General features: G+C 44.2%; 1 protein-coding gene across 8 annotated transcripts in view; it reads right to left on the reverse strand.

Annotated features, from left to right (window-relative positions):
* Positions 1-16,695, reverse strand: part of ABAT (4-aminobutyrate aminotransferase) — a 138,402-nt gene that overhangs the window by 35,142 nt on the left and 86,565 nt on the right. For all 8 annotated transcript variants that reach the window (XM_073647771.1, XM_073647768.1, XM_073647775.1 and 5 more), the window contains 3 exons: positions 9,494-9,591; positions 8,155-8,184; positions 7,762-7,879 (listed from right to left, as the gene is read on the reverse strand). In XM_073647771.1, coding sequence (XP_073503872.1) covers positions 7,762-7,879; positions 8,155-8,184; positions 9,494-9,591 — 246 coding nt within the window. The remainder of the gene's footprint in view (positions 1-7,761; positions 7,880-8,154; positions 8,185-9,493; positions 9,592-16,695) is intronic.

Here is a 16,695-nt window from a genome sequence, read left to right on the forward strand (position 1 = left end):
TGTAGTGCAAGTGAAAAGAGACAACACATAACAAGCCCAAGGTGTAAAATAGTGTCTACACAAACCATCTAGAGGCGTTTGCATGACATGAGCTCTGCTTTTGCCTTGGATGCAATGATAGCCAGAGATTGGTCTGGAGACAAAGTGGGCAACGCAATGAAGAGGCCATCACGATGATACATGAAAGTGTCTCAGTAGCAGATTTTCAACACGACATCATCACACTGAATACATCAAGACTCTGAAAATGTTGTTTCCATTTTTTCATCATTTTCATACCATTTACTTGTCTATAGATCCTATAATTTTCAGATCTCCATGATTTTTCCTTCTTGGTGTTGCAATTTCAATGTTGAGGGGTGTAAATAGACAAACACAATTGGGATAAAAACATCGAGATTAGTTGATATCTTAGGCTCTGTGGCCCCAAGAAGAGATTCGATTATATATATATATATATATATATATATATATATATATATATATATATATATATATATATATATATATATATATATATATATATATATATATATATATATACACACACACACACATAAACTAGCTATTGAACCTGTTCTATGCCTGGGTGGCGAGCAATTTTATTGGTATATGGTGTCCCATGCTGGTATTTGTGCTGCTCCCATCCTGTCCCCACCATCCTATCCTGGTATGCATGGCACCCCTCATCCCTATCCTGTAAGGCGTAAGGCGTGGCACCCCTCACCCCCAATCCTAGAAGGCGTGGCACCCCTCACCCCCAATCCTAGAAGGCGTGGCACCCCTCACCCCCAATCCTAGAAGGCGTGGCACCCCTCACCCCCAATCCTAGAAGGCGTGGCACCCCTCACCCCCAATCCTAGAAGGCGTGGCACCCCTCACCCCCAATCCTGGAAGGCGTGGCACCCCTCACCCCCAATCCTGGAAGGCGTGGCACCCCTCACCCCCAATCCTGGAAGGCGTGGCACCCCTCACCCCCAATCCTGGAAGGCGTGGCACCCCTCACCCCCAATCCTGGAAGGCGTGGCACCCCTCACCCCCAATCCTGGAAGGCGTGGCACCCCTCACCCCCAATCCTGGAAGGCGTGGCACCCCTCACCCCCAATCCTGGAAGGCGTGGCACCCCTCACCCCCAATCCTGGAAGGCGTGGCACCCCTCACCCCCAATCCTGGAAGGCGTGGCACCCCTCACCCCCAATCCTGGTATGCATGGCACCCCTCACCCCCAATCCTGGTATGCATGGCACCCCTCACCCCCAATCCTGGTATGCATGGCAACCCCTCACCCCCAATCCTGGTATGCATGGCACCCCTCATCCCCAATCCTGGTATGCATGGCACCCCTCATCCCCAATCCTGGTATGCATGGCACCCCTCATCCCCAATCCTGGTATGCATGGCACCCCTCATCCCCAATCCTGGTATGCCTGGCACCCCTCATCCCCAATCCTGGTATGCCTGGCACCCCTCATCCCCAGTCCTGGTATGCATGGTACCCCTCATCTCTATTCTGGTATGCATGGTACCCCTTATCCTGGTATGCATGGTACCCCGCATTCCTATCCTGGTGTGTATGGTCCCCTCACCCCCCAAGCCTGGTATGCATGGTCCCCTCACAAACCAATCCTGGTATGTGTGGTACCCCTCATCCTGGTATGCATGGTCCCCTCACCCCCCAATCCTGGTATGCGTGGTCACCTCACCCTGCAATCCTGGTTTGTGTGGTCCCCTCACCCCCCAATCCTGGTATGCATGGTCCCCTCACCCCCCAATCTTGGTATGCATGGTCCCCTCACCCCCAAATCCTGGTATATGTGGTACCCCTCATTCTGGTATGCATGCTCTACTCACCCCCAAATCCTGGTATGTGTGGTACCCCTCCATCCTGGTATGCATGGTCCCCTCCCTCACCTCCCAATCCTGGTATGCATGGTCCCCTCACCCCACAATCCTGGTATGCTAGGTACCCCTCATCCCCCCAATCCTGGTATGCTTGGTACCCCTCATCCCCCCAATCCTGGTATGCTTGGTACCCCTCATCCCCCCAATCCTGGTATGCTTGGTACCCCTCATCCCCCCAATCCTGGTATGCTTGGTACCCCTCATCCCCCCAATCCTGGTATGCTTGGTACCCCTCATCCCCCCAATCCTGGTATGCTTGGTACTCCTCATCCCCCCAATCCTGGTATGCTTGGTACTCCTCATCCCCCCAATCCTGGTATGCTTGGTACTCCTCATCCCCCCAATCCTGGTATGCTTGGTACCCCTCATCCCCCCAACCCTGGTATGTGTGGCCCCCTCACCCCCCAATCCTGGTATGTGTGGCCCCCTCACCCCCCAATCCTGGTATGTGTCGCAACCCTCATCCCTTTCACGCTGTACACACATACAAAAAATAAACACTTATACTCACCTTTCTTCGGTGTGCTCCAGCGCTGCGGTGTCCTGTTCTGCCGGAGGCCGGGGGAGGAGTGCAGCGCCGGAGTACGCGAGTGCTCATACCCGCGCTGTCAGACGCCATTTTGCTGAAGACACACTGCAAATGTGTCTTCAGGAAAATGGTGCCAGACAGCGCTATGCGCATGCTCCAATCCGACACCTCACTCCTGCCCTGGTCTCTGGCGAAGAGAGGCGCCGATGCAAAGCTCCTCCCGGTCAGGTAAGTATGGCGCCGGAGATCGCGGTATGCGTTCAGTGTGTACACATACCGCGATCTCCAGCACAATACACCCCTCTTACCTGTAACGGCTGGATGCGTGCTTCTGGAACATCAAACTCCAAGCAGCTTGATGTTCCTGTGACTACAGTTGCACATATTATTCAGAAATTTATGATCCATGGGACTGTAGCCAACCTCCCTGGACATGGCCGCAGGAGAAAAATTGATGACAAATCAAAGAGACGGATAATACGAATGATAACAAAAGAGCCCAGGATAACTTCTAAGGAGATTAAAAGTGAACTTCAAGTTCAAGGAACACCAGTGTCAGATCGCATTATCCATTGTTCTTTGATCCAAAGTGGACTTCATGGGAGACAACCAAAGAGAACAACACCATTGTTGAAAAAAAATCATAAGAAAGCCAGACTGGAATTTGACAAACTACATGTTGACAAGCCACAAAGCTTCTGGGAGAATGTCCTATGGACAGATGAGACAGAAATGGAAGTTTTTGGCAAGGCACATCAGCTCTATGTTTACAGATGAAAAATGAAGCATATCAAGAAAAGAACACTGTCCCTACTGTGAAACATGGAGGAGGCTCTGTTATGTTCTGGGGCTGCTTTGCTGCATCTGGCACAGGGTGTCTTGAATCTGTGCAGGGTACAATGAAATCTCAAGACTATCAAGGGATTCTAGAGAGAAATGTGCTGCCCAGTGTCAAAAAGCTTGGTCTCAGTCGCAGGTCATGGTTCTTGCAACAAGATAATGACCCAAAACACACAGCTAAAAACATCCAAGAATGGCTAAGAGGAAAACATTGGACTATTCTGAAGTGGCCTTCTATGAGCCCTGACCTAAATCCTATTGAGCATCTTTGGAAAGAGCTGAAACATGCCGTCTGGAAAAGGCAACCTTCAAACACGAGACAACTGGAGCAGTTTGCTCATGAGGAGTGGTCCAAAATACCTGTAGAGAGGTGCAGAAGTCTCATTGATAGTTACAGGAATTGTTTGATTGCAGTGATTGCCTCAAAAAGTTGTTCAACAAAATATTAAGTTAAGAGTACCATCATTTCTGTTCAGGCCTATTTCATGAGTGTAATTTTTTAAAAATTCTGTGGAAGCAGGGTTGAAAAGCAATGTATGACTTTCATTTGTTAATTTTCATAGATTTTTAATTTATTATTATTTGTGTCAGATTCAAGTTACAGTTGGGCTCAAAAGTTTACATACCCCGGCAGAATTTTTCCTTTCTTGGCCTTGTTTCAGAGAATATGAATGACAACAAAAAAAACTTTTTCTCCACTCATGGTTATTGGTTGGGTGAAGTCATTTATTGTCAAACTACTGTGTTTTCTCTTTTTAAATCTTAATGACAACCAAAAACATCCAAATGACCCTGATCAAAAGTTCACATACTCTGGTGATATTGACCTGATAACATGCACAGAATTTGACACGAATGGGTTTGAATGGCTACTAAAGGTAACATCCTCACCTGTGACCTGTTTGCTTGTAATCAGTGTGTGTGTGCATAAAAGCTGAGTGAGTTTCTGGGATCCAGACAGACTCTTATATCTTTGATCCAAACACTGACATTTCTGGATTGTGAGTCATGGGGAAAGCAAAAGAATTGTGAACTGATCTATGGGAAAAGGTAGTTGAACTGTATAACACAGGAAAGAAATACAAAAAGATATCCAAGGAATTGATAATGCCAGTCAGCAGCGTTCAAACTGTGATTAACAAATAGAAAATGAGGGGCTCTGTAAAAACCAAACCACGGTCAGGTAGACCAACAAAAATTTCGTCCACAACTGCCAGGAAAATTGTTCGGGATGCAACGAAAAATCCACAAATAACATCAGCTGAAATTCAGGACTCTGAAAACTAGCAGTGTGGCTGTTTCAAGATGCACTTTAAGAAAAATGGGCTGCATGGTCGAGTCGCCAGAAGAAAGCCATTACTGTGCAAATGCCACAAAGTATTTCGCCTACAATACGCCAAACAGCACATAGACAAGCCTCAAAACTTCTGATACAACGTAATTTGCAGTGATGAAACTAAAATTGAACTTTTTGGCCACAACCATCAATGTTACATTTGGAGAGAGGTCAACAAGGCCTATGATGAAAGGAACACCATTCCTACAGTAAAGCACGGAGGTGGATTGCTGATGGTTTGGGGATGTGTGAGCTACAAAGGCACAGGAAACTTGGTAAAAGTTGAAGGATAGATGAATGCAGCACGTTATCAGCAAATACTGGAGGCTAATTTGTACTCATCAGCCTGGAAGCTGCGCATGGGACGTACTTGGATGTTCCAACATGACAACGATCCACAACACAAGGCCAAGTCGACCTACAGCAGAACAAAGTGAAGGTTCTGGAGTGGCCATCTCAGTCTCCTGACCTCAATATCATTGAGCCACTCTGGGGAGATCTCAAGCGCGCAGTTCATGCTAGACAGCCCAGGAATTTACAGGAACTGGAGGCTTTTTGCCAAGAAGAATAGGCAGCTTTACCATCTGAAAAAATAAAGAACCTCGTCCACAACTACCACAAGTCAGCGGGGCGTGGAAGGGAGCAGTCGGGGGGGGGCGTGGAAAAGAGCAATCGGGGGGGGCGTGGAAAAGAGCAATCGGGGGGGGCGTGGAAAAGAGCAGTCGGGGGGGCGTGGAAAAGAGCAGTCGGGGGGGCGTGGAAAAGAGCAGTCGGGGGGGCGTGGAAAAGAGCAGTCGGGGGGGCGTGGAAAAGAGCAGTCGGGGGGGCGTGGAAAAGAGCAGTCGGGGGGGCGTGGAAAAGAGCAGTCGGGGGGGCGTGGAAAAGAGCAGTCGGGGGGGCGTGGAAAAGAGCAGTCGGGGGGGCGTGGAAAAGAGCAGTCGGGGGGGCGTGGAAAAGAGCAGTCGGGGGGGCGTGGAAAAGAGCAGTCGGGGGGGCGTGGAAAAGAGCAGTTGGGGGGGCGTGGAAAAGAGCAGTCGGGGGGGCGTGGAAAAGAGCAGTTGGGGGGGCGTGGAAGGGAGCAGTCGGGGCGCATGGAAGGGAGCAGTCGGGGCGCATGGAAGGGAGCAGTCGGGGCGCATGGAAGGGAGCAGTCGGGGCGCATGGAAGGGAGCAGTCGGGGGGGGCGGAGGAGTCTGTCTTGAATGCTAGAATTGTTGTCTTTAAGGTGCAAATAGCAAGGAGAACTGGAGTAGGGAATTTGTGTAATTTCTGTGTTCGTACATGGCTACAGACAAGCAGTGGAGCTCCATTTTATTGTATCTTTTTTTAACTTATGGAAAAGTTACAATAAAGAAATTGAGAAGAGCAGATGAGTTGGGATCTTCTGACCTGAGGCTCGTCTCTCCTTTGACGACAGATGCGGACCGTGAGCCCCCACATTGTGGTCAGCGTTTCTCCACTTTGGATCTTGTAAGTGCATTTGGATTCTTCATACGTCTCAATTGTATTAGCAGCTCTCGCTTTCTTTTCTGGTTTAGGCTAGGCCTATATGGCAAGGATATGATGCACCATGACTCTGGCTTATTTTTAGGAGAGCAGAGAGACCTCTTTGGACCAGGAGAACTTCTGCCTGCAAATAGCTTTGTAACGCAGAAAGTTGTCCAAGCACGAATCGCATATACAAAGCTGCTGCCTAGCAGTCATCTCCAGGGCATCCGGCAGCGAAAACCACTCACAAGCAGAACCAGGAGCGAGGCCGGAGATCTTCATACAGGGATTTGCATGTTGATTTGTATTTCTGGAACACATCCACATTCAACTCCTTCCTACCCGGCATGTTTAATGGTTACTCAATGTGCCCCTGTTGGTCACCTCACTACCATAATGTGACATGCAAGTGAAATAATCAGTTCCCAGTCTCTAAAAACCCTGAACATAGTGCTGGATTTTCTGATTGCCAAGGAATCCCAACTCTGAATACCAATGACTGGGAGTAGGACGCTTCCATAAACCCAATCATCTGTACATTATTTTTTACATTTTGGGAAGCAAAATAATTACTCATGACCACCATTTTTTTTCCTAAGACAATGTGCACATCTCTGCTATCACTATGCATTGGAGAATAGGGCCATGAAAGGCCTTGGCCACTTTAGAGAAATCTTAAGTAGTGCATTGAAACATGAATTTACTAAATTGTTTCCAGACGTTCTGCACCGTTCCCATTTCTTCAGAAGCCACACACCCATATTAAGCCAATCATATCTTCCAAGCCATAGTCATAATATGATGGCGTGAAGGGGCGCAAGCGCCATTCATTCTCAATGGGACTACCGGAAGAAAGCAGAGTACAGCTTTCTCCGGCAGTCCCATACTCAATGAAGGTAGCGGAAGTAGAGCATGCTCACTTCTGCTGTACTCAAAACTTGATCTTGGGATCATGTCCTTAAAAGTGCTATTCCCCTCAAATAAATCAAGATCTCCTCTATCTATGGGAAAGGAAGTCCAACCATTGGGACCTTCAGTGATCAGCAAGTTACCTAAAATCTTATGGCTAGGGGAGAACTTGTTATTTTTTGGGGGGACGGGTGAGGGAGGGGAGGTTGGGGATAGCCCTTTAATTTTAATTTAGGGAGTCCGATAACTTGTCAAAATGTATTTGGACAGAATAGATTGACTATCAGAATATTTGACGCCATCTTTATCGAAGATCTACTTATTTTTAATGACTGCCATGATGGAAGCTTCTCTGGAAGTCTCCGTTCTGCTAACATGTTCTCTATTATTTTGTCTCATTTTCTTCTTTTGCAGAAATATATGAAGAATAATTTCCAATTTCAGCCCAAACGATTAAATAGGATTTCTTAGAAGGCTAATGTCATCTGCCAGCCTCTGTTACATTCATCATCGTTTCTTTCCTAATCAGGTGAAAGAAAGAAATTCTAGAGTAACATACTGATCATTATCTACAGAGTCTTCTTATAACTGCTTTGCATGCAGAGCCATTTTGCTATTAGGATATTAATACACTTCTTTGGCTCCGACTGCGGGGAGTCTGCGTCTCCTCACTGAGGAATGTGCCAAGAATTGACAGATTTGAAAACACAGAATGAAAAAAATAAACCAAAGAAGGAAAACACCAGATGTCACATACCAATAGGAATGGACGATATTTGGGAATACAGATCCAGCATTCGGTTGCCATCTACATCAACGAGATAATTTCCACGACTGTCTTCATAATTGCAGAAAAAGTTCACGGCGTCTGCATTCTAGGAAAAAAAAAAACATTATCTACGTTCACATTTTATCAAGTCTACGTCCAAAGACAAAAAAGCAAGATGAGCCCCAATCGGGTAGGAAGCTGAATGCCAAATGATTCACACCAAACATGGAAGATGACACCATAGGTAATACTGGATTCATTCTCGACATGACCTACTAAGGTACAAATTATATTTCAATATGTTTCTGATTTATAGGTTTGGGTAACACGTCAATTTCTCTGTATAATTGAAGTCGCAGGAGACCTTCCAACCCTACTTACCTGGATACCGTTCAACTGTTTGATGAGCTCCTAAAAATTAAAGTAAAAAACATTTTAGACTTTATAGTTATGGAAGCTCGGGCCATTGTAGGCCGTACGTCATTCAGCAACCCCACATGTCTTAGCCCCAGAGCATTGATTATGGGATCTCCTAATAAATTCAGTGTATAGGAGCTTAAAGGGAATTGGTCAGCAGGATTTAACATCCCAAAATATTTATATGCACGTGTAGCTCTTTGAAGGACATGTCCAACAATACCTTTACATGGCCAGTCCGTTCTTCCATTACTGAGAAATCAGTGTTTGAATTAATACGGAAATGAGACTGATGGCCTATGGTAAATCTGAAGCCTGTCAATCCAGCTCTATTCCCCACCCAGCACTGCCTCCTCCATCAATTCCTTTGCATGGCCAGTCCGTTATGGAGAAATCAGCATTTGAATTGATATGGAAATGAGACTGAAAGTCTATGATAGATCTGAAGCCTATGTCACTCCAGCTCTACTCCCTGCCCAGCACCGCCTCCTCCTACTTGACTGACGACTCCTTTACCTGAAGTCACACCTTGTAGAGGCTGTCAAGCTGAGCTGGGCAGGGAATAGAGATGGAGTGATAGAGGCTTCAGATCTACCATAGACCTGCAGTCTCATTTTCATATCTATCCAGAAACGGACTGTAACAGAGAAACGGACTGGCCATGTAAAGGAATTGATGGACTTGTCTTTGAAAGATAGGTGGATTTTGAGATGGTCTAGTTTTACCAGATAGGGATACTGAAGAAAAAAAAATATTTTCTTTTGTCATTTTTATGGTGGTACTATGTCTAGATAAAAAAAAATTCACATGGCTACTATTCTGATGGGCACTAGGCATCACTGCTCAGTGTGGTCTGTTAGCTCCCAAGCAGTTAGCCCTCCACCAATCAAAATTATGGCATAACTTATAAAAATGCAACGCAAATCTTTGATGGAAAATCCCTCTGATCATAAACCTTTCTTTGGGGACCTGAATTAATAGCAATCTCCAATATATATGGCGACAACATCAATTAGCTGAGGAAGGTGACATTATCCATAGCAGATCATGGTACCCTTCGAAGACTACAGGTTGGTGTAGCGGTAGAATCTCTCAGCTCAGTCTCTATTCCCTTTCTAATTACTATACAGATACCTTCAGTAAACCCATTTCTTTATTCTAGAGGAGAGATAACCTGCATACCCTTATTCCCAGGGAGCATTGCCTGGCCTATAAGACTCCCTACACCGGCTGGTGGTCTCCACAAGGAGAAACATTGCCCTCAAGCTGAACATCATGCAAAACAAGCAATCTTTTCACTTACTCTTGATCTTGGTCCTGGAACTTCAGTCTTCATTAATGGAGCTTCATACTCAAAATCAACATTCTTTTTAGCTGCAGCCTGACTGATATACCTACAACCTGAAAAATAACATGGGTCAGTCGTATTGGTCATCAGGATAGAGGATTGATGAAACTTAATTTCCAATTCTCCATTGAAATTGAAATTTGTTAACAAGCAAAAATGTGAGAACAGGAAACTAAAACCAAATTGGAGAAAATACACTAATTTGATGACTAGTTACCAATCGTATCAACGATTGACATAACTAACTAGTCAATCACATCTCTTTCGAACAGATGTCAACTGTGTTGGATATTTTTTGAGGAAGCCATAACACAAGTCAGAGCTCCTAAAACGTAATACACTGGTGGACCTTACTATACAATTTCTTACTACATCCATTCCTACAATTAGAACCAAACACACGTTTTGTGAACAGTCACTAATCGTGCCAATGCAGGACATGACTAGCCAACCACATGTCCTCCAAATAGATGTCAATTGTGTTGGATTTCTTTGGTTATTTTCAAGGGAGCCATATCACAAATTAGAACTCCTAAAAAGTCATATACTGGTGGGATTCACTATATAATTTCTTTCTGCAGTGATTCTTACAAAGTAAATATCTAAAACTGGAAAAACATTATTTTTAGAATGTCCCAATGGTTGGACCCCAGCAATCAATAGGATATCTCCTATGGGATAAGTTTTGGTCCTGTAAATACCAAATTACCATCCGCACACACTGCCAAAGCAGCTAGATATCTTGAAACTTGACACATCAATTAGAGCATGCTACATTGAACATGAACATGGGGTTTCAAGCTTCCGTTTTCCGCAACAAAATTATTTTTCGGCATCATGGTATAGGTCAGTGTTCCCCAATTCCAGTCCACAAGAGCCACCAACAGGAAATGTTTTCAGGATTTCCTTAGTATTGGACAGGTGATAAGTGCATCACTTCCACCGGCAATAATTCCACCACCAAGGCAATACTAAGGAAATCCTGAAACCATGACCTGTTGGTGGCTCTTGACGGCTGGAGTCGGGGAATATTGGTATAGGTGATGCACTGTGTGTTAAGCTAAAAATGCTTTATTTGTAGCATGGCAGCCTCGAGTTACTTTTAGGCCTCTCCTGTAAAGCTCCATGACTCCATGGTAGGACCACTCTTCACATTGAGTCCTTATGGTCTCCTGCAGGTGGAGAGGTGGCTCCCATGCACATGTTCATAATAGCATGTGGCACCATAGGGCATATATTATAAGAGTAGATGCCATTGGGCAACCCATTCAATACAATACTGAAAATAAAATTAAAAAACTCATCATCCACTATTGAAGATAGTAAATCTAAGACGTCACAATGATGAATAACTCCTGTCCTCTTTGTTTCTAGCACACAGACAAGAGGATTACAAGCAGTATTAAACTAAAACTACCTAAACAGCAACGCAGGACAAAACCCATGATGTACCCGTAAATGATGAGAATACTAAAGACCATTCACGCAGATCCATCCGGCACGCTACGGTTAGTGATTTCATCAATAGGCCATTTTCTTGATTTGAAGCACAAGGTCGTAACTCTCAAAGGGTCACACACACAAAAAAAAATCTAACTATGCAATATTAACTCTTTCGAGCCCTCGTCACAAGAACTCAACTGAGCCACAGAAGATGGTGAACGGCAATGGTTGTGCCAGTGATGCGGATATAATATATGCGGAAAGGGTTAAGAGAAGGAGCCAAGAAGTGAAGCAGAATTCACTGCAGGCGTCATCGTACCGCAGCCAAACGCTCCTGATGCAGAACGACACTTGTGTGCGCTAATCAGGGCTGTAAGGAGGAAAAAAAAGCCTGCAGATGAGCAGAAAATAAAGTACATTGAAAAAACATTGTAAAGGAAGACTGAATATTCATATTGAGTGAGGATTATTTGCCTCTGCACCTTGCATCATGTACAGCCTGGGATAAATATAGGCCACCTCATTAGATGCAGATTTCTATAGGGATTGCATATATACATGTACATGATAGAAAGACTGACTAATCAGAATCAGTTATGATTGTCAGAAGTGGCGCTCATCAAAGAGACATGTCCAAAGACCTTGTCAAGATCATGAAAAGCAGCGAGCACTCAAGCCCAGAATATCGAATAAGAAATTATAAAATAATATGACGCCGTACAATATGTAATACATAAAATATAATAGACGGTATATTATAGGCTACCGATGCCTAGAAGAATGTAGAGAAGCCACATCATAAGAGCAGGGCAACAATTACATTACAGGGATGTCTAAACAGATCACGCAAAAATAATTTTTGATATGTCAAAATTTTTCACCTGTGGGGGGTCTGGGTGCCGAGACCCCACCGATCACTGGAATGAACAGGCAGAAGTGTTGTGCCAATGCATTTCTGACTGGCTCTACTCAGATAGTTCAGCGAGCGGTGTACAAATTCACATCAATTCTATGGACCCCACAGCAAAAGCAATGCAGCGATTTCAATACTATGACATGAGACCAGCAGAGACTGCCTAAACTCATGTGCTCGATCAGGTGGATAGAAGAAATGAGTATTGCCTACTTTTTGATTATTTTTGTTGCAGTCCTTCGAAAAGTCATAAAGCCCCATAAGGCTATGAGCACATAGTCGCCTGAAAGAGCTTTCCCAGGCGAAACTGGTGTCTGTTTTTTGAAGCGGCTTTGTGGATGTTTTTGCTGGTCATTCTTGCAGCAATTCTGCCGCAAGTGTCTCTTAAGCCATTTCTTTTTTTCCCCAAGTATAAATGAGCAGGCTAAAAAAATCAGCATGTTACTTATACAAATTGCTTCAGGATTTTGGGCTCTGAAGCGGTTAAAAGACATGACATCAGACAGAGCATATCAATTTTATGGGATGCTTTTAAAAATACATCAAGGCCCTTTCAATGGATTTTCTTAATTTATGATTTAGATGCAAATTTTCCCTTCAACTGATGGGGCATTTACCACAGAACTTCTATGGGTGCGCGGCCATGGTTCGGTTTGCCAGCATCAGAAGAGAAAACAAACCTCACAAAGAAGTTCTGTGGTACACGCCCAGTTGGTTAAAGGGAAAATTTGCACATTATGGGTGGGAATCATAACTTTGGAACGGAGAGGAACAAAAGAATAAGAAAAAACTATTCCAGATTCAGTGGAGGAGCACAAATTGGAGGACTCATACATGAGCAGATTTTTTTTCCCACCGATTATGAAATTTGCTCATCTCTCATGGGTATTGCCCTAAATATTTCTCGGATTGGAGTACATTGGGCCCACCAGAGAGAATCATTCTTGGGGCCCACCATGCTGCCGTACTAGCAATACAGAAATATTACAAGATCACCAATTACACAGTACAATGTGCTAATATCTTTCCATAATATAAAAAGCAATTTACCCAATTTATCAAGTGTCTAAAAGATAAACTGTCTTTGTTGGCCACAGCAACCAATCAGAGCTTGGCTTTCTTTTTTTTTTTTTCAGACAGCTCTAGTAAAATGAAAGCTGTGCTTTGATTGGCTGCTATGGGCATTAACGACAATTTTTTTTCGTTTTAAGACAGTTGTGATAAATTTGCCTCAATGTTTAATAAGCAATAAATAACCAATTTAACATAAAGAATAAATAAATCAAAGAAACACTACAGGCAAAATAGATGATAGATAGATAGATAGAGGGTCGGACTGGCCCACCAGGAAATCAGAGAATCCTCCGGTGGGCCTGCCCCCTGGCCAGCACCGTAGCTCCTGCCTCCTTCCCCTCAGTGCCTGCTCTGTCCTGTATTCCCATGTTCTTCTACACCCGGGACCTGCGGCCGGCTGCACTGCTCAGAGATGTGGAGCGTGCCTTCTCACGACTTGCTGCTGCCGGCGTCTATTGATCTCATTGCGCCCCCAGCGGCTGAGAGAACGGTGCCCGCCATGAGATGAATAGAAGCCAATAGAAGCCTCGGCAGCAGCAGGTAATGAGGCTCTCTCTCCACATCTCTTGATGAACAGTGCAGCCGGCCACACGCACCGCACAGCCAGCACACTCAGGAGACGCCAAACTACACACAACCAAGCCTAACACGGATTGGCTGCAGCTTGGATGATACTCTCTATCCATTGGCTGCTCAGGTAAGAAGCTATCTGTGATTGGTGGAGCACCAGCCTGCTCCTCTGTCTCCCACACAGTAAGTGAAGCGCAGAGGGAAGTCCCGGCTCCGCTGCTTCTGGGCCAAATACAGTAAATGAAGTGTATCCCTGAGTGATATTATGGCTCCTCGCTGACTGGGGCCCCTCCCAGCCTCAGCACTGTCAGTGGGGGGACACAGTGAGGGCTGACTGAGTGCGCCCCCCTCTGGCTGGATTCTCTGTTCCGGCGCCAGGGGCAGGAGAGAACCGCTGAGGCAGAGCTGCTCCCTCTTGTCAGAGGAGCCTACCACTACTGTCTATTATCTATCATCAATCTATCTATCCCTCTCAGTGGGATCAGGGCTCAGAGAATAACTTTCAATAAGGAGCATATTAGTTTATTTCTTTTAAAGAATAGTAAAACTTGTATTTAACTCGACTACAGAAAATGTTATTTATCTTTTGAAACTAGTATAAGTCTCCTAAAATGAATCATTTTCATATATACAATCTACAAGTCAGTACAGAAGCCACAAACTCAATGAGGAGCCCCCGAGCAGCGAGCAATAACCTTACTACTGAGTATAGTATAGATCGAAGAAACGGCACAACTCGCATGACCAGGGGGTCAGTGCACCCGATTACCGAGCCTGCAGAGACGGCTATGGGAATGACACATGGAAGTAAATAGCGCAAGACGCCCAGAGGTTGACGAACCCTCCAAGTTCAAGGGGCAATGACCCTAAATATGCTCCATATTGGATGTTCACTCAACACTAGAGTTAAGCCAAATGATTCGCAGAACCCTGATCCAGAGGCCACTGAGGAAATCCAGAGCCTTGCAACCTTATTCTACCAGCCAACACGCTAGGCACCTATTCTCATTAGTATGCCCACCATGGAAATATGGCGTCATGCTGGTCCAACAAGAGGCCCTGGGGATATAGGTCGGAGAAACTCAGTCCCGGAAGTGTTTTTTCTCAACTCTTCTCCGTTGCCTAATTTGTGCAATATTTTGCAGGGTCAGTACAATTGTACCATGAATAAACATTGAACTGGCCAAACTGTAGTATAGATTTGTAAATGACACAAAAAAAACATCATTTCCAAATTTTGGCTACTTTTGTATTTTCTGATTTTAGTAATTTTCTAAATCACTTTTTCAGATATCCACAGCAACCAATAACAGTAAGAGTCACAGGCTTTCAATACAATTGGTTTTGAAAGTTTCTTCATTTCTTAACAGTATTTATTGTAATTGTTTTTATTTTATATTTTTTTTTGTCCAATTTTGCTACTCTCTATTTTCCTTATACTGATGTGGACAAACTTGTTGCTACCCTCCTGGTAAAGTAAGAAAAAACCCACAATAGTCACTGAAATAACTGAAAAAAGTTATTTTCAATTTCAATTTACTGAATATCAACTATTAAGAATCAGACATTGCCTTTGATTTGTACTGAAAATGGCCAAGACAAAAATGATGATAGCCCTAGAAAAGACTGAAAATAAATTGTCCATCGGGACATGATAAACTAACATGTGTCCTGAAACTATCATCACAGGTGTCTACAAACTTGTAATCAGTCAGTGTGCATATTTAAAAGGTTGAAAAGTAGTTACTGTGCTGTTTGTTATCATGTTGTGTATCACAATGTACATGGACCAAAGAAAACTAAGCAGAGGAGATTAGAAGATTATAGACAAACATGTAAAAGGTAAAGACCATCTCCAAACAGCTTCATGTTCCTGTTAGTACAGCTGCTAATATTATTTAAAAGTTTAAGGTCTATGGGACTGTAGCCAACCTCTCTGGACGAGGCTGCAAGAGGAAAATTGATGACAAATTGTTGAGATAGATAATATGAATATGAAAGACCCCAAAGAGATTAGTGGTGAACGCCAAGGTCAAGGTATATCAGTGTCAGACCACACCTTCTGTTGCTGTCTAGGCCAAAGTGGACTTCATAAAAGATGACCGAGGGGGAAACCACTGTTGAAAGCAAATCATAAAAAAATGGGACTGGAATTTGGCTAAATGTATATTGAGAAGCCACAAAGCTTCTGGAAGAATATCCTTTGGACAGAGGAGACAAAACTGGACTATTTTGCTAAGTCAAATCAACTCTATGTGCACAGATGCAAAAATTAAGCATACAAAGTGAAGAACATTGTACCTACTATGAAACATGCAGGAAGCTTGTTTATGTTTTGGGGCTGCTTTGTTTTATCTGACACAGGGGTGTTTTGAATATGTGCAGGGTACAATGAAATCTCAAGACTATTATGGCATTCTGCGAAAATGTGCTGCCCAGTGTCAATGATTTGATTTTTGCTTCATTCTCTTTTGTGTTTTTTTCATTGAAGACAAATTAAATGAAGAGAATAATACCAAAGAATTTGTGATTGCAATCATTTTCAGGAAGAAACTGAGTATTATCTGACAGAATTGCAGGGGTGCCAATACTTTTGGCCAGCACTGTATAATGGAGCTGTGGGGCCTCATACTATATACAGAGGAGCTGTGAGGCCATCATACTATATATAATGGAGCTGTGGGGCCTCATACTATATACAGAGTAGCTGTGAGACCATCATACATACCAAATGAAAATTGGAACTCTGGGACCTTGTGGAGTGTGTCAATGACTGCCTTCTGGACATCTGTCAAGTCAGCAGTCTTCCGCATGATTGTGGAGCCTACTGAAACAGACTAAGGGACATTTTTAAACACATTAGAAGCCTTTGCAGGTGTTTTTTGTTAATTATTTTAATTTACTGAGTCTCCAGACTCGGTCACGTCTGTCACATGTGCTCAGTGTGAACCTGCTTTCATCTGTGAAGAGCACAGGGCGTCAGTGGCGACTTTGCCAATCCTGGTGTTCTGTGGCAAATGCCAAGCATCCTGCACGGTGTTGGGCTGTGAGCACAACCCACATATGTGGACGTCGGGCCCTCATACCACCCTCATGGAGTCGATTTCTAACCGTTTGTGCAGACACATGCACATTTGTGGCCTGCTGGAGGTCATTT

The sequence above is a fragment of the Phyllobates terribilis genome, unplaced genomic scaffold, assembly GCF_046119375.1.
Source record: "Phyllobates terribilis strain yellow unplaced genomic scaffold, ASM4611937v1 Scaffold_9__5_contigs__length_417890890, whole genome shotgun sequence".
NCBI lineage: Eukaryota > Metazoa > Chordata > Amphibia > Anura > Dendrobatidae > Phyllobates > Phyllobates terribilis.